The 23,984-nt window shown below is 37.0% G+C and overlaps 1 protein-coding gene across 6 annotated transcripts in view; it reads left to right on the top strand.

The window, feature by feature from the left end:
- EIPR1 (EARP complex and GARP complex interacting protein 1) overlaps nt 1–23,984 on the top strand; it is an 84,893-nt gene that overhangs the window by 36,729 nt on the left and 24,180 nt on the right. For all 6 annotated transcript variants that reach the window (XM_065681561.1, XM_065681564.1, XM_065681563.1 and 3 more), the window contains 2 exons: nt 3,015–3,171; nt 17,344–17,443. In XM_065681561.1, coding sequence (XP_065537633.1) covers nt 3,015–3,171; nt 17,344–17,443 — 257 coding nt within the window. The remainder of the gene's footprint in view (nt 1–3,014; nt 3,172–17,343; nt 17,444–23,984) is intronic.

Raw genomic sequence — 23,984 nt, 5'->3', positions numbered from 1 at the left:
AATCCATCATATTATATGGTGCCTGTAAAATTACTCTTTTCTGTTGCCTAAGAACAGACAAGGAGAGCTGCAGTTCTGCAGAGGGTATTACAGAGGTTTGTTTTCCTTTCCTTTCTGTTACTTGAAAGAAAGTTAAACTTGTCCATTGTGTGTTTGCAAGTGCTTTGCATTATGGCTATGTATATGATCGGTTCCCACTGCTTTCTGAACAGATGCAGGCCAACCAAATGTTCATACATTCAGTCCATATTTTAGCAACTACAGTGTTTGATATAATTTTGGGAGCATGTGAACATCTTCCATTGGCAGGAAAAGTTGAAACCATACAAATATGATCTGCTGTAGTCTGAGGAATGTTGGTCTGTTAGAATATGGAGTGGGAAATTATCACGAAATTTGTACTGTCCATTTCACAATTACCAGAGAATTTTAAGGGGGAAAAAAAACAAACCCCAACCCAAAAACCGTGGAATAACACATCAGACTTGTGTAAGTGAAATGTGACAACTCTGAACTGAATCTGAACAAAGATAATTCAACATCAATGTTGGCTATTGCTGTAAGTGTCTCACATAAGAGTGGAAAGGGTCTCTTCGGTTTGTGTGTTCAGATACCTGCTGTGTAAGGTATCCATCATAATCTCATTATACTTAAATATATTCTAGTAAGTATTGTTCCTGTTTGATATAATTTAAAATCTCATTTTTTTAAACTGTCTGCATAAAAATTTCTATTCATTAGCTAGCTAGTAAATGAAAAAGTAGACTTTACAAGTAATAGTTAATTCAGTTGATTTTTAAATTGTCATGCATTGTACCATAAGTTTTAAGCATCTATTTCTAGCTACTGATTTCTAGTTTGAGCCTTGTAGATTAAATTTCAACTAAAAAAAAGTAAACAGGAGATCATATTTATTAGGCAATTCTTGGACAAGATTACACGTATCGGTGTATTCAGAAGTATCTTGTGTGGCTACTTACTCTAAAATCTCAGCTTCCTGACCATTGCACTTCATGACATTTCCAGGTGGTCTTAAGACTTGTGGTGTTGTGCTGAGAGGATGGATGGCTTGAGAAACATATAGTTTGTTTTCTGCTACTTGCTTTTGTGATTCTCCACACAGATCTTGTTATTAGTAGAAAAGCTAATGCTTTGTATGTATGGTACAGCCCTTTTGGTAATCATAATATACCAGAAACTTTTCTGTGGTGTTCTTTAATGTTCTGTCACATACCAAGTATTGAGGCAGAACACTGGATAGATCTTACCTTCTTTAACTATATTGCACTTTCAGTTTAGTTTACTTATTATTCGTATGGTGTATAATGCATGCTGCATGTTGCTTTGCCCTTCGCTAAAGGTAGCCATTTGTTGTTGCTTCTTCCTCTTTGTTCAGTGGCACATGGATTTAACGTAAAGGATTTGCCTCAAATGATTTGGAAATAGCTGTTTAGTTAGTATGCGCTACAATTAGTCAAAGTTCAGTTAAATGTTAAGAAGTAAGGGACTGTCCATCATCTTTAGATGCATGGTCTCCTTATACTGTAGTCAAGTTGTAACATGCCAAATTACAGTTATGTGCACCATACCTATATTTTATATTTAGTACAGTCTATCAAATACCCAGTGCTTGTGTGTTCTGAATTCTGTGCTTGAATTTAAAGTCCACCTCCTACCCCTCTTTCCTTCTCACAGAAGTGGCCTGTTTCTCTTACTGGCTTGACCTAGCTACTTATGATTTTTATTTCATTTGGCTACTCTTTAAACATGTGTGCATTCTTGCATTTTGGGGTTATTTAGTACCCATCAATTCCTTTTTATCCTATTCCCTATCATTTGGGTGCTTTTTTTTTTTTTTTTTCCATATAGAATATCCAGATTCACAGGCTTTATGATAAAGAAGTTTTTAGCCCTGTTAATGTAATTTTAGCTGAAGAAGGCCTTTTTCAGAGTTACGGTCCTTCTCTTAAAACCACTGTCATTAAAATTGTTCCTGTTTTTGTTTTAACTGTTGTAAGTTGGTCATGTCTGCTCATGGCTCTGTAATCAGGCACTCGGCAGTAAAATCAGCTAAAATGTACTTGGAGACAGAGCTGTGAGAGAAAGGCATGCAAAGTGACCTAAGAAAAGAAAACATGCCATTCTTTGCTGCTTATCCTCTGGACTTCATGTTTAGCACATCCTCCAGCAGGTAGTTGCTCCCTGTGCTTTTGCTTAACATAGCTGTGGCTGGTTTCTTTGTTCCTGCTGTAGTGGATAGTACTGACCTATTCGTCTTCTGCAGACCCTGGACCAGAGGCTGGAACAACATGAGCATATGCAGTGCTGCTCTGGTCTCCTCCCATTTTGCACTGCTACAAATTGCTGTACTGGGTGATGGGCAATGCCATATGTGCATAGACCATATGGTATTTTCTCCTCAATCTACAGTTGGCGTGTTCATCATAGATTGTAAAATTCTGCTATATATGTGGAAGTTCAGATTTTCTTTTGGAAGCTGCTTTTATTTGCTAGAATTAGAGATGTGTACTTACATGGAGAACGTGCAATATCGCTGAACAATTATTGATAGTAAAGGATGTGACATAATGCTGTAGATTCAGCTGAAGATAACCCTGAAAAGGAAAACATGAAAATGATGTCTAAATACTTTTTGTGAATGACTCAAGAAATGAAACTTGTTGGTTATTTTCATTAACATCTATATGTGGAATGAAGCTTGGAAAAGTTGCCTCCCAAAAAATTATGTTTTCATGAGCACTGAATTTTGCCTTTAAACAGGGAAAGCGTACTAAATGTGTGCTAATTACGGGTTTTGCAGTGGCTTGACTGCTAACCTCAGGTCTGTATCCTTATCCACATTCTATATTCTTTGAATTCATCTAGGTATAATATTTTTAAATGTTTTAAACAGCAGATGTGCATTGCTTATAGATTTGTGTAAATGTTGATGCACTGTATACAAAATACATCTCCCATACAATGATCTGTTGACATTATTCTCTGTTGCTTAGCTTCAGACAGTAAAGTCATGACATGTGCTGCTGTTTGGAGGATGCCGAAGGAATTGGAATCAGGCAGTCATGAATCCCCTGATGATTCATCAAGCAACACTCAAACCCTGGAGCTACTCTGTCACCTTGACAACACAGCCCATGGCAATATGGCCTGGTAGGATTTTGCATATTTTATACTACTAGAAAAAGCCTAAAGGATAGACCTGTACTGTTAGTTTTGTGCAGATTTATATTGTAAGAGTTATACTAGGCACTTTAAAACCATTCCATTAAAAAAAAGGTACAAATTGGATTTTTAGCCCCAGATGTTTCATGGATTAAAATCATTTATTGTAGTCCTGCAAACACATATGGAGTAACAGCCTGTGTACTGTTTTAATGTGTTTCTCTCCACCTGCCCCCATCTAAAATCTTTGTTGCACAAAGGTATAATCCTTAGCATTTCCATCTTTTTATGGAATATAAATTTGATGTTACACTTCGATCTTTGTTTTTCAGTCTTCACTCAATTGATTTTGCATAAGTGCAAGTAATTTATTGTTTGTTAAGGATAAGAATCCGTCATATTATATGATACCTGTTTAACTACTCTTTTCTGTTGCCTAAGAACAGATAAGGAGAGCTGCAGTCCTGCAGAGAGTATTACAGGGGTTTGTTTTTCTTTCCTTTCCCTTCCTTTCTGTTCCTTGAAAGAAAGTTAAACTTGTCCATTGTGTATTTGCAAGTGCTTTGCATTATGGCTATGTGTATGATAGGTTCCCACTGCTTTCTGAACAGATGCAGGGCATACCTGTAAGTTTTAAGCATCTATTTCTAGCCACTGTTTCTAGTTTGAGCCTTGCAGATTAAACTTCAACTGAAAACAAAAGTAAATTAAAGGTCATGTTTATTAGATGGTTCTTGGGCATGATTGGAGAGATCATTGTATTTGGAAGTGTGTTGTCTGGGCTACTCTTTTTCTAAAATCTCAACTTCCAGAATGTCGAATTTCTTCGTGGTAGTATCTTTTAATTCTTTCCTGCTCATTTTCATATGAATACTTCTCTTTATAAGTCTAGTTATTTAAAAAGAAATCCCTTTTTATTGTTAAAATATTTTGATAATTAGTTTCCAAAATAGTTGGGAATATTATTTTTTGTTTTAATCTTCACTGTTTACGCCTCAAGATTTGTACTTTTTGTCTTTTAATTTTACATAATCTGTTTCTGTCTGATGCTGGAATGCCAGAACTCTGTTTGATAGCCTGATCACCAGAAGAGAAATGGGGGTATATTACTGCTTTGTATCAGGATGTGAATTTATGTGAATGCCAAAATGAAGCTTTCATTTTTTCTCTAATATAGCTTTTAGCAAGTTCATGTGCAGTTTTCTGTTTCCTGTTGTCTGACTTTGTTCCGTAATAGTACTCACAAATATCTTCTACAATTTAATATCCATTCTATATGTGTGTGTATATATGCACATAAATATCTGAAAATGTCCTGTGTTATAGAGAGATGAAAAGCACAAACAGAACACTTGGCATTAGCACCCCTCACATCATCTCAGTCAAGCACAGCTGAGTTAGAGGATCTTGTTCTAGAGCAGGCTTTTCTATTCCTGCCTGAATCATAGTGGAAACAGTTCACATGAACGAGTAAGACAAACATTTTGTGCCGAATGTGTATCACTTATAGGCCATGTCCCACTAAGTGGTGTGTTGACTACCAATAGCAAGTTAAAGATTCTTTTCTATTACACATTTTAGATGTTTAGAAAAAATATGAGACTATTTTATACACTTATGGTACAACTGTTGTTGCAACCAACCATTAATCAGAAAAGCAATTTTCCTTAATGCAAAGTGTAAATAGTTTTGAAACTTCAATGTAAGACCAGCATTCTGGTGTACACAGTCACTTTGTATGAGATCAGCAGTGGTCTGGCATCATGCACTTTCAGTAAGAAGGGCAACACTTATTCTGGCTCTGTTATTTGCCTTACCATTAGAGCATTCTTCTGTACATTTTACTCCCAAAACACAGGCTGAACCCTGAACTCAGGGGTTCAATGTGACCACATGCACTTTTAAGAAGGTTGTCTAATCCACAGAGTGCAGTAGAGTGACATACCAGGTCTGCTACCTTGGTTAAGGATGGAAAAGTTTGGAAGTGATTAATCAGAAAGCATGCTTAAAAAAAGAAAAGAAAAAAAAAAGGGAGTAAAAACATACAATGGGCTTTTATCGCATCTTTATATGTTGGGCAGGGCAGAGTGCTGTAGCTGACAGTACAGTTTAGGGATGCAGGGTGTGATGATCTCAGCCTTTGTGGCACCTAGTGTGAACTTCCGTGATTCCAGACAGTAGCTCATGGGAAGGTATTTTGTGTGTCTCAGCATCTATAGCGCAGTTACTTTACAATGTTCACGGATCTGGGTTGCAGATCTTAAGTAATTGAGATTTGACTATAATTGAAAGGAAAAAGCAAAACTATTGAAAATGCAATTGGTCTGATCTCTGAGACATTACAGGGAAGTGAAAACAAAATGCTTTTCTGTAGTTCTATTTTATCTGTGTTGGATGAGATAACTGTGTTTAAAAATTAAGCATAACTTTTTGCTTTCAGTTACTGAGATTGTTTGCTACCTCTAAGCTTTGCATCTGGAACCCACTAGAATTTTTATTCAAACTCTTCTATGGCATAGGGAGTTCAGAAAATTAAGCAGATGCTTAAATTAAGCAAATGAGTAGGCCTATTAATTGCTCCGTGTGGTTCAAGCCTAAGACTTTTTTCATCTGTTATCTGCTGTTCCTCATGTGAGCCAAAATGCAAAGATTTTGAGAGCAAAACTCCCATTGGAATTACTTCCAGAACTACAGAGATACATGGGCATTTTTGTGCTTAAAAGGAAGAAGAAAGCTACTACTATACATTTGTGTTGTTGATAGATGTATGTATTCACAGTGTTACACATATATAACCATAGGTCTGTTGATTTGTGCAGTGTTTTAAATTTCAGTGATTATAGAAACTTGCCATTTGGGTATCTTGCGAGAAGCAGTCCAAGGTACAGTCTGGATGGGAGAGGCCGAGAAAACATGACAGCATTTAATGAGATTTTGATACTCCTCTGAGTGCAGCTTGGAGAAATTTCTAAAACTGTGTCTTCTAATATCCTGAAGTCTTACGTTTTAGAAGTAACTTACTGCCTACTTCATTTTCCGATTTTTGATAGTAGACTTGGCAGAGTAGTACTCAGCGGAGGGTACTATAGGCTGTGAGAGAATGTAATCTGTGAGATCTTGAATTTGGAACTCAGCAGGGACTACTTTTGTCAGAAGTGAAGCTGGAGGTTCTCCTCTTGCAATGTGCTGAAAGCAGGCATGCCTATATTTGCTTGATATCCTACTTTTTGCTTTCCAAGTTTGGCAGGCATAACATACAGCTGACGCTGCTCAGTAGCAAGGTAAGTGCTTCAAAAGAGAGGAGGAACAAGTGAACTAGTTTGGTGGTTCATGGAGTAAATTTGGAATAAAAAAAAAAGCAAAATAAATAAGGGAGTCCTGAAAGGTGCGGAATGAAGGATTCAGGTTTTATATAGAAAACAATAGCTGCCAAAAAAATTTGGAAAGGGTGTTAGGAATAACAGTACATCACTTCATTAAGCTCCTCTACTTGCTGAAGTTGCCTGTTTGGTTTTTTGTATCCCACTCAATCAATCCTGAGTATGGATTTGCAGATATTACTACATCTAAGAGAAGTTAGAGAGGAAGATAAATAATAGGTTTTTTTAGAAGTCACAGATGTTTCAAGAACTCCAGGTTGCTTACCACTAAAATATTAAACTGGAATTTTGAATTCACAAAGGAGAAAGTTGCTATAAATGAGCTATTCCCACAGGTTTTGTATGTACTTACATATACCCATGTATATTTCACCTATGGTCTCCAAATAGAGAAGTACTGATAAGTACCTTGGCTGTGTGGCTGCACAGTATGGAACAACCTCTTTAAGGTCAGCTTTGTACCAAAGCACAAATTTTCTGTAGCAGGCCTTTCAGCTTGAATGGAAGATTACTTTATTTAAAATACATAAGGTACTATGCATAACATTATTGCTTCAGTTTCATCACATTCATCAGTGGAATGAACATGCTTAACTCTCACCTGATGGAAGTTAAACACATCTGTAATTGATGGCCTGAAGACAGGTACGTGCATTCCAGAATTGAGATCCTGAAGCATTTTACTTATTCTTTCTGGCCTTTACAATAGTATTTAAAACAAACAAACAAAACCACCACAAATGCATCCCATAACATTGTAAAAAAGTAAAAAAGCCAAAAAGTAAGAGAATCCAAAAATCAAAAAAAAATGTGAAAGTGGTATTTTTAATAGCTCTGAACACTTTCACATTGCATTCGGGTGACACTTTCACTTCCTATCATGATGTTGGTAACATTAATTCTTCTATAGTACCCCTCTGTTAGGCATCATAGTATGTCTGAAATTCTACCTTAGTGTTTCATAAAGAAAAAAAGTACAAAACAATTAATTGTTTACATCTAATGAATTTAAATCTGAAAGTAACACTTCCTTTTAGGAGGATGATATGGTCTTAATATATGGTATATTAATTGTTATATATGATTTACAGCAAAGGCATGTAATAAATGTAATCACAATTAATTTTTTTTTTATTAAATCCTCATCCTAACACTTCATGTGTCCCAGTACCAGAAACACAGCTGTGAGGAAAGGGGTCTCTTTGGTATTTGTATATGGAGGTTTCTTTGAAAGCATCAGGAGTGTCAGTTGCATGGCCTGGAATACAAACCGAAGTCCAGGGTGGTTTAGGTTTTTTGTAACAGCTGCCCAGCTCTGGTACTGTGCTGTAGGCCTTTCAGTTTCTTCACATAATGCATAAAATTTCAGAGTTGTCAGGAGAAACATATTGGTGAAGCCGGTTAATTACAGATTCAAAACATTGTCAACGTTTAAGAATAATTCTTCCACACCTCGTTCATTCCATGCATTTACGTTCTTCATCAGTCACCTCTCATATTACAAAGATGAAGTACACAGGAAAGGTTTTTGGAAAAAACTTACTACATGATAAGTGTTTTCACTGGGCCGCTGTCGTGGTTTAAGCTTATCAGTCACTCTACCTTCTATATTCTCATTCTTTCTAAAACAGTAAAAATCCTAACTGTATCTTCTGTTCCTCTACTTTCACTTCTCCCGCCTTAATTCTGTGTGGTATCTTCAATTCTTTACAGGATTTTGCTCTTTTGAATCTTTGATTATCCTTTATTGTAAATAAATCCATGTATTATATATAAATCCATATGTTCAACCATTTGTTGTCTCTTTCTCACATTTTCTCTTCCATTTTCCCCTTTTATCATCCTCTAAAATGTGTCTGGAACCAGTAGAGTAATTTGTAACTTTCATGTCTTCCATTCCATTGAATGTTTTTAGTAATTTGGAGTAGTTAGTAGTGTGCAAGTTTAAAATGTTATGGTATTCAATGTAATTGTATATACTAAGGAATAATTGTGATTCTTTAATTAGATAGTAAAATAGTAAATCCTTGTGTTGTGTGCCAAGTTTATTTTGCTAAATTTTCATCAGAATTTGACTCTAGTCTTGTAAAGCAAAATCTGACATAGAAGCAAGTACTAAGGGAAAGGTATGCTGTGTTTAATGTATGCAAACTTGCTCTATGTGTTCAGTTAGCTTATGACCACTTCTGATAATTTCAATAGATTTCATACATTAAAATGAAAATTAGTTTGGGTGAAGTCTTTGCAGTTGTTTGTGTTTACCTTGGGTTTGTAAATCATGATACAGAAAACAGTACAGAAACTGTGTTACTCTGCAAATAAAAAATGAGTTTGCAGAGTACAATTTCACTTCTTCCCAACTTGAAAGTAATTTTTCACTTCAGTTTTCACCATGCTGTCATATTCCCTAGTTTTACTGCCAAATTAGTTGAGATTTTTCCCTACCTAAAGAAAACTCAGCTATTTTTAAAAGTTGGTTTTCTTTTTCCTGTATGTAATGCCCCTCTAGCTATTCTTAGCCCTAAAAGAATTAGTTGCAGTCTGCCTCAACTGATTTTGCAGGTGAAATAGGTACCAGCTGATTTTATTCCCAGTTTTGATGGAATTGCTTAAAAGGTTAGTGGGAAATGTAAATAAATAAATAAATTAATTAATTAAAAATGATGTTGCAGAACTGTGGAAAAAAATAGTTATGTGGGTGAATTTTAAGTGTTCACGAGGAACAGGCTTTGAACAGGTGTCCCTGTTTTTTTCGTCTCAGACTCCAGTTTGCTCTCCAAAATGCCATTAAGCATTTATTATTTAGAATATTTATTCCTCAGAGTAGGATTCTTCCCTGTAAGTACTGTGCTTCCCTAGCATAACATTCTGGAAAGACTGTAGATGAAGTAATATTGCTGACACTTACTTGCATGGTACTTAAACATTCAGGGCTTTGAAATGTCTTTTGGATGTCTGTTGGGTGAAAAAAATGATCCTTGAAATTTGTAACAAAGTGCATCTATTTGGTAAAATGTATGTGAGAACTTAATGGGCGCGCTGCAGCCTCAAGCAGTGCATCCAGACTGGTGTTCAGTCTTGGGCAGTGGTGATGGAGAGATTGTTAAGTGAGGCCACACTAGCTAGAGTGCCAGCTGCTTGCAGCCTGTTTACCTGAAATACTCTCAAGTATACAGTCACTGGATTAAGATTGTTAGAGGGTAGTTCTGTGCCAGGTCTGTGTAAACCTTTATTGGGTTTGCTCTCCTTTTGAACAGAAGGAGTGCTAATTTACCCCAACTATCAATGCAGATTCTAGGCAATCGTAATTTTCTCCTTCTCACATGTTTCAATTCATTGGCAAAATGTACTCAGAGGAATATTCTGTTTCCCCCTGCTCCCGTCTAACAATGCAGATGTCCTGTTTGTTACAAACAGCAATAAATTAGCAAGAATTTGCTATATCCATGTTGCCATCTTTTGAAAAATCCCATAGGAAAAAACTCGGATTGTCCCCCCAAAAGTAGATATATTTCCTCTAAAATGAGTCTGCAGAGACTCCAGCTGTTTCACAAATAAGCTTGTTTCAGCCCTTAATCTTCACATTAGTACATGGAAAGAGCTTTTGGCATCATGTGGCCTCCAGAGACTGAGTAGGACTTCTGCATGACAGCTCCCTGTGTGCTTTCCTGCCAGACATTCATACTATTAAAAAGTTTTTTTAGGTTTATCACCTTACTGATCTCTGTCAGACAAGCCAGTTAAATGTTTATTTCATGACATGTCACATATCCATAATATCCACTTCGGGTTTTTTTAAGCCCTGTTCAACAGAATGGAAATGGTGTTTGCGACAGCAGCTGCTCTATGAGCAGGATGTTGTACAACGATAGAGGTTATGTGACTTCTGTCCATCTGCTTTGAAAATGAATCCTAGCTTTTGCATGCAGTTTTCCCACCTCCCTCATGTTTCACAGAAGAAACTCAGATATGTGCTGGGGAGTTACATTCTTCTGTATGTGCTGTTCATTGTATATAGCAGTTAACTTTGGGTGACAGTAATCTATTGTGTCTGCTTATCTGAAATGTATAACTCCTTACTTTGAAGCTTTTTTCCTATTGTTGTTAAGAAAGGTGGTGAAAACAACTTTTAATATTCATGTAGATCTTTAAACCATACATGTTTTCCCAGGCAGTTCTGATTTCACTCTTTGGACATATTTCATATCCAAAGCATGTTGTCAATTGATTCTTTTTCATATCAGTGATAAGGTTTCAGCTCCTGAGTGAGTTGTTCCTTAAACTGTTAAATTGTCTGTACAATAGTATCTGCAAATCCTACATGCAGATACATGGCCTTACACTTAGTAAAATGTTTTTGGGTTATAGAGTTCAACAGCTCCCATAAACCGTGCTGCCAAAACACTGCATTCCTGAAGTAATGTAACTGCATATACTTCAGACCTTTTGTTGTTGTAGATATGTCGCCAAAAAACCCTTACAGCTATAGTGCGTTTTGCTGTTTGAGCACACGTGTGTCATATGGACTTGGTCTAAAACACTTGTAAAAGGCAAAAAGAACTTCCAAAATGTTTTAAATAGCCATTAAGTCCTGAGATATTCCAACCATCAGTAACAGTAGGATAATTAAAGGATAATTCAAATACTACTGTAAAATACACATCATGGTAATGTCACAGAAACTTAAAAAAAAACGTGTTTACATGGATATGTTGTATACATAGACGTGGATTTAGCACTTGACCAATATGGGATGAAACATAATGAAGTTAAGAGGAGTTTTGTATTTGCCTTAGAGTATTATTTGTGAATTTCTGCCATAGTATTTAAGTACACTTGTAAATAATCCAGTATTCATGACTTGGCAGCAATGACCATGGCATGGTGGAATTTAGGATCCTGAGAAGAGGGCGTAGGGCAAAAACCAAACTCACAATCCTTGAGCAGACTTTGGCCTCTTCAGGGATCAGCTTGAATAAGTCCCATGTGACAGGATCCTAGAGGGAAGAAGGGTCCAAGAAAGCTGTTTAATATTTAAGGATCTACTCCTTCAAGCTCAAGAACAGTCTATCCCAACAAGTGTGAAGTTGAGCGAAAATCTAGTAATATGCTGGATATGCTAGTAAGAGGCAGACCTTAGAGGAGACAGCAGTGTTCTAAAAAAAATCTAGTGTACTTTTTTGTATCTCTGAAAGCAGAACTTTGTCTGGAAAGATGAATTAACGTTTCTCATCTGTCTGGAATAAATACATGTGACAACAAACGGGCAAAGTAAGCTTCATAATGTCGTTAATCAGCTCTAAGGACTTGTCTGCAATACCAAATGAACATGGAGAGCCCCCATGACCTTGATAACACTGTGCTGCAAAACTGCTTTGTAGTATGGATTACAGTTAGTCCCACTCATGAGTTTCTTACTCAGTGGGATTTTCATATGGGCTATCTCTCTGAACACAGGAGAAATAATTGGCTTCACCTGCAAGTCAGTGGGAAGGAATTAAAGATTTCTTAGGTTGTTGCAATCTGAAGAACTGTAGGCTGCTTTCGCTGCACACTTGATAAGGACTGTCCATGTATAAAACTTGTATATTTTATTGCTTCAAAAATAAACACAGAAAAATGGCTGACTGATGTCTTAAGTCTGAAAATGGTTAGTTAGAGCTTGCTTTCTGTAAAGCAGGTCTTGCTGTTTAGTGTTTCACCTATTTGATTGCATAGGTTGTGCTTTGCATCCACCAGTAATTACTGTGCTGCATGTACAGAATGTAGGTAACTTGGTTATACTGCAGACTAGAGATGTTAATTCCCATCTATAATGTTTCGTGACTTGAAATGTTACAGTGACAGTTTATTTCAGTTCAGCTCATATGTTGAGTCTGTATAATACATTTGCATGATTTTCTGTTTTAAGTGTTACTATGTAAAGCCATGGCCAGCCAGCCAGAAGTCTGAGATTGTTACGAACAATGGGGGTGTTCACCTGTTGATCAACACTTTAAATCGTGAATAGCTCAACAGGAATTTAATAGTTGTTTCTACAAAATGGATATTTAGGAGCTCCTACTTAAAATCAGTGACTCCTGTATTTGCTTTCTTGTAACAAATTCACTACCATGCTTTCTGTTAGATTGTGAACTCCTGTGATTCAGGCTGTCTATATAATGTTTACGTGTACATAAATACCTTTTCAATGCTGACATTTATGTGGCCTGTAAAGCAAGCATCACAATTCCTTTTCTCGCTCTAAATGTGTTTAATTGTAAATGTAGTAGGCAAGGAGATTAAGTGAATACAAATATTGAGGATGATCCTTTATTATTTTGCATTCTGCTTTATCATTTTTTTCAAAAGGACTTTGGGGGGTTGCTAAGACTGTAGTATGACAATTTAGGGAAAAAAAATTTAGAGACAAGTACTTATTCTGAGTTGCCTCCTTTTTGGATACTCTTTGTATTTCTGAATGTAAAAATTTAAAAGTCAGAATAAAGCCCATCTGTCTTTGGGGTTCTTGTCCAAAATAATCTTAACTTCATTTCTCATTCTTCTCAGCAGCCTCTTAACTAAAAAGGCACCTAAAATAAATTCACCTTGTCTTTCAGGTTTTTTAGGAAGCTGTAGTTTTACTGTGTCTTGAGAAGTTGGACACCAAATTATATCTCAGTGGCTGAGAATTTTGAGATAAAGCATAATTTACAAGTGCTTCCTGCAGCATGGACTTTAATACACTGCAAAATATCCAGAACTGTTTTCATTCAGAAATGTGGCCCCTCTTTAGAACATTTGTGGCAAGGGGTAAGAATTGTGTGTTCCAGGTTGTCCTCAGTCTAATCGCCTTCCTCTTAGAATACATGTTCTAATCATATGATTAGCAGAGTTGCCTTTGCATTTAGAATCTTTATTTATTTACCTAGTGCCGATTTCATAGAATTGTAGAATAGAACCTTAGAATAGTTAGGGTTGGAAAGGACCTCAAGATCATCTAGTTCCACCCCCCCTGCCATGGGCAGGGACACCTCTCACTAAACCATCCCACCCAAGGCTTCATCCAACCTGGCCTTGAACACTGCCAGGGATGGAGCACTCACAACCTCCCTGGGCAACCCATTCCAGTGTCTCACCACCCTAACAGGAAAGAATTTCCTCATATGCAATCTAAATTGAAATTAATAAATAAATTTGAATCATTGTGCTGCAAAGAAGGCAGAATATTTGAGTCTATAACAGATGAATTTTTCTGATGGGCTGCATTGAGGCTGCAGGATGTTCTGCTGGGTTACCAACTGTTTGGGTGTATTTTCAATTTTGCAGTGCATGAGGGTTTTCAGTCTAGCAGAATTTTTGCACTTCTAGAAATAAATGGTTGTCACTTCTGTAATTATGGTTAAGCAGTAGTTAATGTTTGCTTTGGCCAACATATTCTGGCTGACTGCAGTTCACTTCTATGAAAGTGTTTGCGTGTTGCTTTATTCTTCTTTAGTCTATAATAGAGAACTTTGAATTGTTCATTTGTAAAAGCTCAGTACGTTAATAAATGATGGTGTTAACTATCTTTTCACATAAAACACAGATAATAGAGTCCTTTCATGTGCGCATTTGAGTGAGTATTTTAAATTCTCTTTTTTCTTTATTAAGAAAACATTCTTTGTGGGATTTAATTTTTTTAACAAGAACTACTAGCTAGAAGCTAATTTGAAGTATCAGGAGTCAGATGATAACAAAATAGGGTAAAAGGCAACAAATATAATTGCTTGTCTGCTGTTTGTAGATTATCTAAAGAGCAGCCATGAAGTTGACACTCAGTTTCTGAGTGGCAGCTGTGAATTTGACAATTATCTTGTCCATTTCCACAAACTGTAAGCATCAGCAACTGTTGGCACACTCAGGAAAATGGTATTGCCTGGTTTATCTGTTTTCCTTTTTTAAAGATTATCACCACCTCTGCTGTGTTGAAAGTTGTTCTAAATGAAAACTTCAGCTTTTCTAAAATTTGTATCTTGCTTTGAAAGCCAGGGTTTTTTTCACTCACCGGTGTTCCGTGAGCTTCTTTTCCTCTTCTCCATGATATTTCATGTTTAATATTCAGTCATGGCTACAAAATGCAGCAGAATGTGTTATGAAGAGTGATTTGAATAACCTTCACTTAGATTATAAAATCTGAATGATCAGCCACACCTGTAAAACAATGAACTTTCATAAAAGACAAATTAAACAGAAGAAAAGCAGGCATTTCGGAAGGACAGAGGGAATGTGGAGAGACCTTTTCCTTGCAACGTATGTCAGCTGGCTTATAATTGGCTCTAATTAGCACACTGTATTCAGCTATAATAATTCTTTACCTTGAAGCTCAGTGACACTTAAAGATGTGAAATTGCTTCCTACCTTTGAAAACATCAAAGAAAGTCTTCCAACCTAGATTTTACAACTGGAAATTCAGTGATCAATGCAGAAGAGGTGAAAATACATCAACAAGCATAAAGAGTATTGAACTCTGACTGGAAGAACTCTTAAGAGTTAATTGGTCAAACCAGATTTCATTGTCTGTAATTGTCTATAATCAAAAATCTATCTCATAAATCACACCAAATCACATGTTTTTTACAGCAACGTGTAAGAAAAATGTTGGACTTAAGAAATTTTCAAGTTTATTTATTTAGTTACCCGTTCAGTTGTGTGATGACCCTGAAGTATTTGAATTTTGCTTTGGAAAACTGGATTGTGGAAAGTTAGCTGTGATCACATACAGGTTATAGTACATTAATTTTTTTATCCTGTTACATGTGTTCATAAAATGTTTTCATGTCTGTGAAGGATCTAATTGATGGATTCTTTTCTCCAGTTGTGCCATACAACTTTAACAAGGAACACTTTTAAAAACAAGATGGGGAATACTACAGACAAACCAGCCCAATTTGAAGCAAATCATACAATCATTCTAGTTCCATGCCCTTGTTAAAACACATTTAAAAACACGATGGTAGCTTAATGGGCTAAATGAAGTGATTTTGTCCTAATTCAGGAGAGCTCATTACAAATTAACTTTTAGAAGTAGTTCATTTCCATGGATTGACAACACAATAAAGATGTAAGTCGTGGTTCCAGCAGGAGATGCAGAAGCTAATCCTTTCTTTGGTCTGCTCTCATATAGTAGGGAAAAGTTTGGTGGGTGAGGGGTCAGCCAACAAACCTTTTTAGGTATAGTTCAAGCTTCTTCACCTTTTTGGCTTTAATTATTTTTAGCATAGTTCTGTTTTCTCTGCATACTCTTGCTTCTCTGTGGCAGCAAACAGGTGCAGTCTTTTGCCTGTATATCTAATGCTTGTTTTACTGAAAGTGCAGGTTAAAAAGCAATTAAGCTGTTCACAGAAGAACCTGTCTTAGGGGAGAGTAGGAGTAATGCAAAATTTGGGATAAAACAGGAGCAGACATACTGTGCAGCACAAAGTTAGGAAGGTAGTTAGCAGCTGCCTAACATTGGGCTCACTTGCCCAAGGCTGCCTCTGCTCATGCAACTTCCTTTCATTTCCTCAGTCCAGATACTGAATTGATTTGTACAAAAAGTTAGAGAGCTTACATCTAGTGATGGACTCTTGACAGACCTCAAGGGGTGGTACTTCATATGTGTACTGAGGATGACAACAGCATGTTAAATGCCTTTGAATAGCTTAAGTTTTTGTCTGGAGGTGGGAAGAAGTTTCTCCATGTAGCTATTGATACTAAAGTTGTGATCTTCTGCCATCAGCTATATTGTGTCACTCAATGTAAAATGGTTAGGAGGTTGTACAACTTTCTTTTAGAAGCGTTGGGTATGGAAGCCTATTCTCATCAAATACAAGGAGTCTTCTTTTAACCTTACTGTTATCTTCAGTGAATTTATTAGCGTTATAGTGCATATATTTTGCTGTGCTGCCCATACTGACTGGCTTGAATATGCTGCTTCACATAGGTAGAACTAGAGTATGAGGACTTATTTCTTGCATTCCTTCATGTGTAGCACAAAACTGGTGAATCACAGGTAAAGTGTGTGTGTTGACTGAGTCACGATGACAGCTGCTGAACTGGAAGAGGGTTGCATCAAAGCTATGAGGCTTATGATTTTTGGTGCATCTTCAAAAAGAATGCACAACGTTACATATGAAGAACTTTGAGGTTTCAAGCTAAAGAAAGCACTTGAAAGTGAATGTACGTCAAGGTCCATTTCTTGCTATGTATGTATGCAGAATGATTGCTACAGGCATAGAATCACAGAATAGTTAGGATTGGAAAGTACCTGAAGATCATCTAGTTCCAACCCCCTACAATGGCATAATCTCTGTTTGTTTTGCATAATCACTGATTCAGTATGCAGAATGGACAACAAATGGAGTAACGATTTCAAGAAGCCATCTTTTTACCATTAGATCATCTAGAGACCCTGCTAGCATTACTTTTTTTCTGATGGTTTTGGACAGGATGTCAGAGGGTACTCAAAAAGGAAAAGATACGTACATTAGCACTGACTAAAAGATTTGATAAGCAAGTGTAAATTTGGTATCACATAGCTTTTAAGTAACTGATGCAGCAGTAATGTTCATCTAGCATGTGTAAAATTGCTAGATTGCTAGCTAATAACAGATTTTGTACTTAAAATCTGGGTCAGATTTCAGCTGAAGAAATACTGTTTAATATTTTAATATACTTTGGAATAGATTAGATCCACAGCATTAAAATGGCTTTCTCGTGCAAATTCTGATTGGTTTTAATGTTAGGTTGTTTTTCTTTGTTTTCTCTTTCTGTTTTACAGTGTTATGTGGGAACCAATGGGAGACGGTAAAAAGGTGATTTCGCTGGCTGATAATAACATATTATTGTGGGATTTGCAGGAAAGTTCAGCCAAAGCTGTGGTAAGAATTTAAGAAATTTTAAGTTTTAAGATTTTTTTATTGAACAAAGCCTGATATACTTGAATATAGTACAAACAACAGCATCACTAGCTAATATTTTGGCTATAAAGCTAAAATTATAACCTACCTTATAAAATTATAAGATAGCTTATAATTTGCTAATATTTTAACTATTTTTTAGAAACACCTTGTTGCTTTTAATGTGGGTGGGGGAAATGAATATTCCATGAGTTGTCTTGAATATGAGCATTAGGGTGGTATTTTGTGTCTGTTGCTGGTGATTAAATATTTTCCTTTTTCTAGAGTTCCCCTTACTTTACTGGCTTTACAGTGAACAATCTAAAATAAAACAATGCTAATTTGATAAATGTGTAAAAGGGAAAATTGGTGGTCAGTAAAGCCAAAAGTTATTGAATTCAAGTAATAATATATTAACTCATTGGTTAATACCATGCAGCCCCCTATGTAATTTACCATCCTTGTTGTGTACATAGGCATAATATAAATGTCTCTATTTACTATTCACTGTGTTGATTTCTTAGTATTAATTGAATTTAGTACTATACTACCTATTCAGATTATTTCACTCACTGTTAGAGATTTCTTATTCAGGAACATATATAAAAAGGTGTCATTGGCATAATTTTCTGTCTAATTATGACACAGAATCACAGAATCACAGAATCACAGAATCACAGAATCCCAAGGGTTGGAAGGGACCTAAAAAGATCATCTAGTCCAACCCCCCTGCAAGAGCAGGGTAACCTACAGTACATCACACAGGAACTTGTCCAGGCGGGCCTTGAATATCTCCAGTGTAGGAGACTCCACAACCCCCCTGGGCAGCCTGTTCCAGTGCTCTGTCACTCTTACAGTAAAGAAGTTCTTCCTGATGTTAACGTGGAACTTCCTATGTTCCAGTTTACACCCATTGCCCCTTGTCCTATCACTGGATATCACTGAAAAAAGCCTAGCTCCATCATCCTGACACCTACCCTTCACATATTTGTAAACATTGATGAGGTCACCCCTCAGTCTCCTCTTCTCCAAGCTAAAGAGACCCAGCTCCCTCAGCCTCTCCTCATAAGGGAGATGTTCCACTCCCTTAATCATCTTTGTGGCTCTGCGCTGGACTCCTTCAAGCAATTCCCTGTCCTTCTTGAACAGAGGGGCCCAGAACTGGACGCAATATTCCAGATGCGGCCTCACCAAGGCTGAGTAGAGGGGGAGGAGAACCTCTCTTGACCTACTAACCACTCCCTTTCTAATGCACCCTAAGATGCCATTTGCCTTCTTGGCCACAAGAGCACATTGCTGGCTCATGGTCATCCTCCTATCCACCAGGACCCCCAGGTCCCTTTCCCCTTCACTACTTTCCAGCAGGTCAACCCCCAACCTGTACTGGTACATGGGGTTGTTCTTCCCCAGATGCAAGACTCTACACTTGCCCTTGTTAAATTTCATCAAGTTTCTCCCCGCCCAACTCTCCAGCCTGTCCAGGTCTCGCTGAATGGCAGCACAGTCCTCTGGTGTGTCAGCCACTCCTCCCAGTTTTGTGTCATCAGCAAACTTGCTGAGGGTGCACTCAGTTCCCTCATCCAGGTCATTGATGAAAATATTAAACAGCACCGGTCCCAGCACCGACCCCTGAGGAACTCCACTAGTCACAGACCTCCAGCTAGCACCTCTTATAGATAAACAAAAATGTTTGCTTATTTATGTATAATGACATAGATCATATGTAGAAAACTTTAAATCTTTCTGTACAGACTCATTTGGGTCAGTGTCCTTAAAAATGAAAATTGATTATGTCAAGGACATTATTATTCAGTTGATCTATTGTCAGTTCTTGAATTAACTCATCAGTTCAGGGTTAATTTCATTTCTTAGATGCTGCTGAATCAGATTCTTAGCAATTGCTTAAAGAGTCAAGACACTGGGTCCACAAACTCTTCGCTGTTTTACTATCTGACTGTGTACAAATAGGTGAAGGCTTGAGTTGTTATTATTTTGCTAGATTTTCCATAGTGTCAGTGAAACATAATGTAGTTTAATCCTTTGTGTTTATAATTAAGCCCTTTGGGTTACTTCACTAGATGAGAAAACTAAAGTTTGGTTTTTTCCACCTGGAACTTCAGTCAGTGTTATGTTACCTGCCAAGGCTTCTTCCAAGTACTGTTTGTTAACAGTTGTTGAACTGATGTTTAAAGTTTCTGAAGGGTAGCCTCCAGGAACTTGTCTGTGGCATCGGATCCACTGGAATTGTATTACTCCTAAATTTATCAGTATTCCTTTCCTAATGCCTGTATAACATACAGACCAAAATATGATGTCCTGTGGGATGCTGTCTAGTGAGTATGTTACCAGTCTCTCTATAAGTATATGTGGGAGTCTTGCAGTGAATACCATTTTTTCTCATTTTATTTTGCTTAAGATTAATTTATTAAATTTTGCATGTTACATCTTCCTTTTACTATTCCTTTCCTCAAAATTAACCTCCTCACTCTGTCACACAAATATTTGTGAATTATTTCCATTTTCTTTCCTTCTATCGATAGAATTGGGATCTACATAATTTTGCAGAGGACTAGACTCTTCAGCAGTTTAATCTCAGCATGAATCTGAAAATCAATATTTCTGTCCTCAAAGAAATATTCAGTTTGCCGATCCTCTCAGTATTTCAATTAACATTCCTTACCTAGATGTCGTGGTTTAAACTCAGCCACGCAGTCTCTCTCTCACTGCCCCCCTTCCTCCCTCCTGCTCCCGGAGGGATGCGGAGGAGAATCGAAAGAATGTAACTCCCATGGGTTGAGATACGAACAGTCCAGTAACTAGGGTATAACACAAACCACTACTGCTACCACCAATAATAATAATAATGATAAGGGAAATAACAAGGGAAGAGAATACAACGGCTCACCACCTGCCAACCGATACCCAGCTGGAGCGAGCAGTGATCTCGCCCTTCTGGGTAACTGCCGCCAGTTCTACATCCTGGGCGTGACGTGCTGTGGTATGGAATACCTCTTTGGCTAGTCTGGGTCAGGTGTCCTGTCTGTGCTTCCTCACAGCTTTCTCTCCTCCCTGGCAGAGCATGAGACTCAGAAAGACCTTGATCAGATTAAACACTACTTAGCAACAACTAAAAACATCGGTGTTATCAGCGTTGTTCCCGGGCTGAAAGTCAAAAGCACAGCACTGCACCAGCTACTGAGAAGGACAAAAATGACTGCTACTGCTGAACCCAGGACACTAGAATATCTTTTATTCTCTTAAAGTATGCCTATACTGCATCAAATATTGATGCCAAAAGAAGAAATCCAGAAGGCAAAGTAAATGATAAGTGAGCTAAAGGGATTTAAGCTGTAACATTTGTTATATGCTTATATTTGATAAAACGAAACAAGAAAAAAAGTGAGATGCTGAATCAAAACCCCTTTTTTGTCTTAACGAAGCTAAGGCTATGGAAGTAGATCTGTCAATCCCTGACTGACATCTTCATATAGGATCATTCAGAAATGTTTGATAAAACCTTAGTTTGCAGAAGTTATGAATGTCATTTAGATTTTGCAGTTGGGTACTCAGGAGACCTGATACAGAATTTGACTGGTTCTCTGTATTTCTGTCTAAAATAATCTAGTATCTCGTGTGAGTGCACTGTAAATTAGAATTGCTTGTGGTTAAAATTTTGCCTGGAAATAACTGTTTACCATTATCACTCTTCTGCTCCAGCAATTTTGAGTTACTCTTTAATGGTACTTACTTTATCACTGAGTCTGTGACCACTTTGAAAGTGAAGTTTAATAGTGATAGTCTGTGGAAACTTGACTTTGGAAGTTAAGTCAAGAGGCAAAACTCCAGGTATCTAAATCTTAAGCCAGGTGAATCTCTTCTAAAATGACTGGTATTGTTGCATTCCAGGCAAATATTTGTCTGTGAAAAAATGGTCTCAAACATGTCTGCTGGTTCCTGAGTTAAGTGTCCAGCTGAGCAAGACTGAGGAAAGCATGGACATCTCTTTAAAATGCCTACCATAAACTTTCCACTAATTAAAAGGATGACAACCTGAAGTCCAGGCTTAGAATCAACTGCTGTGTGTTTCTGAAATCTTTGAAGATTACTTCCTGCCTAAGAAATTACCTCCCTGTTAGAACCCATAGAAGCTGAAAAACAATAACTGTTATTGTGAAATAACTTGAAAAAAATTATGTAGAACTGACAGTTACATGGAATGATGAGGAGAAATAAGAACTGGTTCATTACTGAGATAGCTTTCTGTTAAAAAAATACAAACCAAAAACCACAACAAAAACAAAATGAAAAAAAAAAAAAAACCCAAGCAGAATCAAACAAAATTAACCCTGTACCCCATCCTTTGCTTGCTATTGTGTTTAGAATGTGAGAGAGAAAACTGTAAGAACAAATTGGTTAGAAGACAGCACTGGTAGGGGTAAGCAGTAAAGATACTTTGCAGTTGCCTGTCACCATACACAAGGAGTGTTTGTAGGCCAATCAGCTGTTGGTGAAATAGTGATTTCTTTCTGTGTATATCCTGTTTATTCAGGATTGTTGGATGCAAAATATGTCATAACCCTAAAGAGCACGATTTGTGTTTTAATGTGTTTTTGGTGGTTGTAAAAGCACACTTCCTTGGAATATTAATAAAAAACTTTTTTTTGGCCTTGAAAACAAGTGTAGAACAGCCTACAGAAAAAAAATCAACCCTCACCAGCATTGAAAAAGGGGACTTGTAATAGAAAAAAAAAAAAAAAGAAGAGAGAGATTTTCTGGAGAGAGTCCATGGAAACCATTAGAAGTTCTTTACTGTGAGGGTTGTGAGGCACTGAGACAGATTGCCTAAAGAAGTTGTAAATGTTCCATCCCTGGCAGTGTTCAAGGCCAGGTTAGACAGAGCCTTGGATGACATGGTTGAGTGTGTGGTGTCCCTTCCTCTGGCAGGGGGTTGAACTAGATGATCTTAAGGTCCTTTCCAACTCAGAACATTCTATGATTCTATAAACGATTATAGGCATCAGTTGGTGCTATACAGAAATTCTTCCCAGGAATTTTACGTTAGATTTTTCTATGCAGATACAGAAGGAAATTATTTAAATGAGAAACGTGGTGTTTATTGTACACTAGAATAAAGGGTTGTCCATTTTTGGCATGTCTTAGCCACATGAAGTCTTGCCTAATATGCTGTTTGGTTCTAGCAGATAGTAACAAAGCAGTAAGTAGCTAATAAACTCGCATGTTCTGTAGGGACTGTTGAGGGGAAGAAAGTCTTTACAAAATATTTTTGTTGCTATGGACTTATTACTGAAATAGCCATATACCTGTGTGTGTATACATTATTTTAACTGAATAAATCAATAGCCTAGGATTAAAATAATAAAAATATTTGTGTGCTTGAATTTTTTCCCTTCTTATCAAAACCGTGATAGTGTTCAAGTTGAATGGCATTATCATCATTAGTAGTAGGATCTGGTCTGCTGAATCTGTATCAAGTAATAGGAATAAGTGGGTATTCATTACACTGGTGCAGCACTGCTCTTGTTTCATGAGCACATTTCAAGTGCTTACTTTTTGGATAGGTATGTATTATAGCCAGTATTAATTTCCGTGGCAAGAGGTAAACCCAGTGGTACTTTTTATGGACTTTTCATGTTTGTGAAAAAGTTCATCTATAACCCAAGTGTAGTACTGGTGAAAAATTGATCTGATACTTGCCTTAAAATTTTGCATAGGCCAAAAATTGTGCTTGCTTACAGTGCTCAAAAGTTCAGAGTCTTTTACTGGGTGCATCTCTTCTGTCTGCCTGGAAGTTACAAGATGCACGTTTAATTAGAATTAGCATGAAGAATTTTAGGGTTCTGGTATTTTCAGAGCTTTTTTGTAATAAAATTACTGGTGTGTTCATTCTGTGAATTATCTGGTCAACCTGTCATAGGAAACATTTACTAACCATAAGTTATGGTTTTGTAGGCTTGTTGGGTTTTGTTCTCCTCCTTCCCCTCCCGTGCCCCAGCGTTTTTTGCTAAGGTTTTTCTTCCTTACAGTACTTAATACAGGAATATTTGCCTGCATTTGCATTAAGACAAGCTTCTCCTGTCCTTTTGATCACTACTTTTACCTTCTGGGGGGAAACTAATCTTATGCTCACTGCATCATTACCTTTTGCAATTAAATTAGCTATTCTTTGTCATTTATAATCATTAGCTGAACCCAAGAGAAGCCCAACCATTCCACAAGGTCTGGGTGGATTGTGCTGTAAAGATGACAGTTAATGTTTCTGTATGCAGACTTTTGGTCAGATGTCACCAAATCGCTAGAAGTCCTTCTTGGGTAAATGCATTGTGTTTGGAATGGCAGATGAGTGTTACAGAATGAAATGGAGGTGTTAAAATAAAGATATTTTTCTCTTTGCCTTATGTTTTCACAAAGGGAAGGAGCAGAGATGCATATTTGATAATTTTAATCCAAAAGATTAGTTAGATTTCTTTTAGATTTCTTGTCCCTTCTGGGTTCTTTAGTAGCA

Source organism: Lathamus discolor, chromosome 5 (assembly GCF_037157495.1).
Source record: "Lathamus discolor isolate bLatDis1 chromosome 5, bLatDis1.hap1, whole genome shotgun sequence".
Classification (NCBI taxonomy): domain Eukaryota; kingdom Metazoa; phylum Chordata; class Aves; order Psittaciformes; family Psittacidae; genus Lathamus; species Lathamus discolor.
The sequence above is the reverse complement of the archived record's forward strand: the minus strand, read 5'-3'. Positions and strand labels throughout refer to the sequence as shown.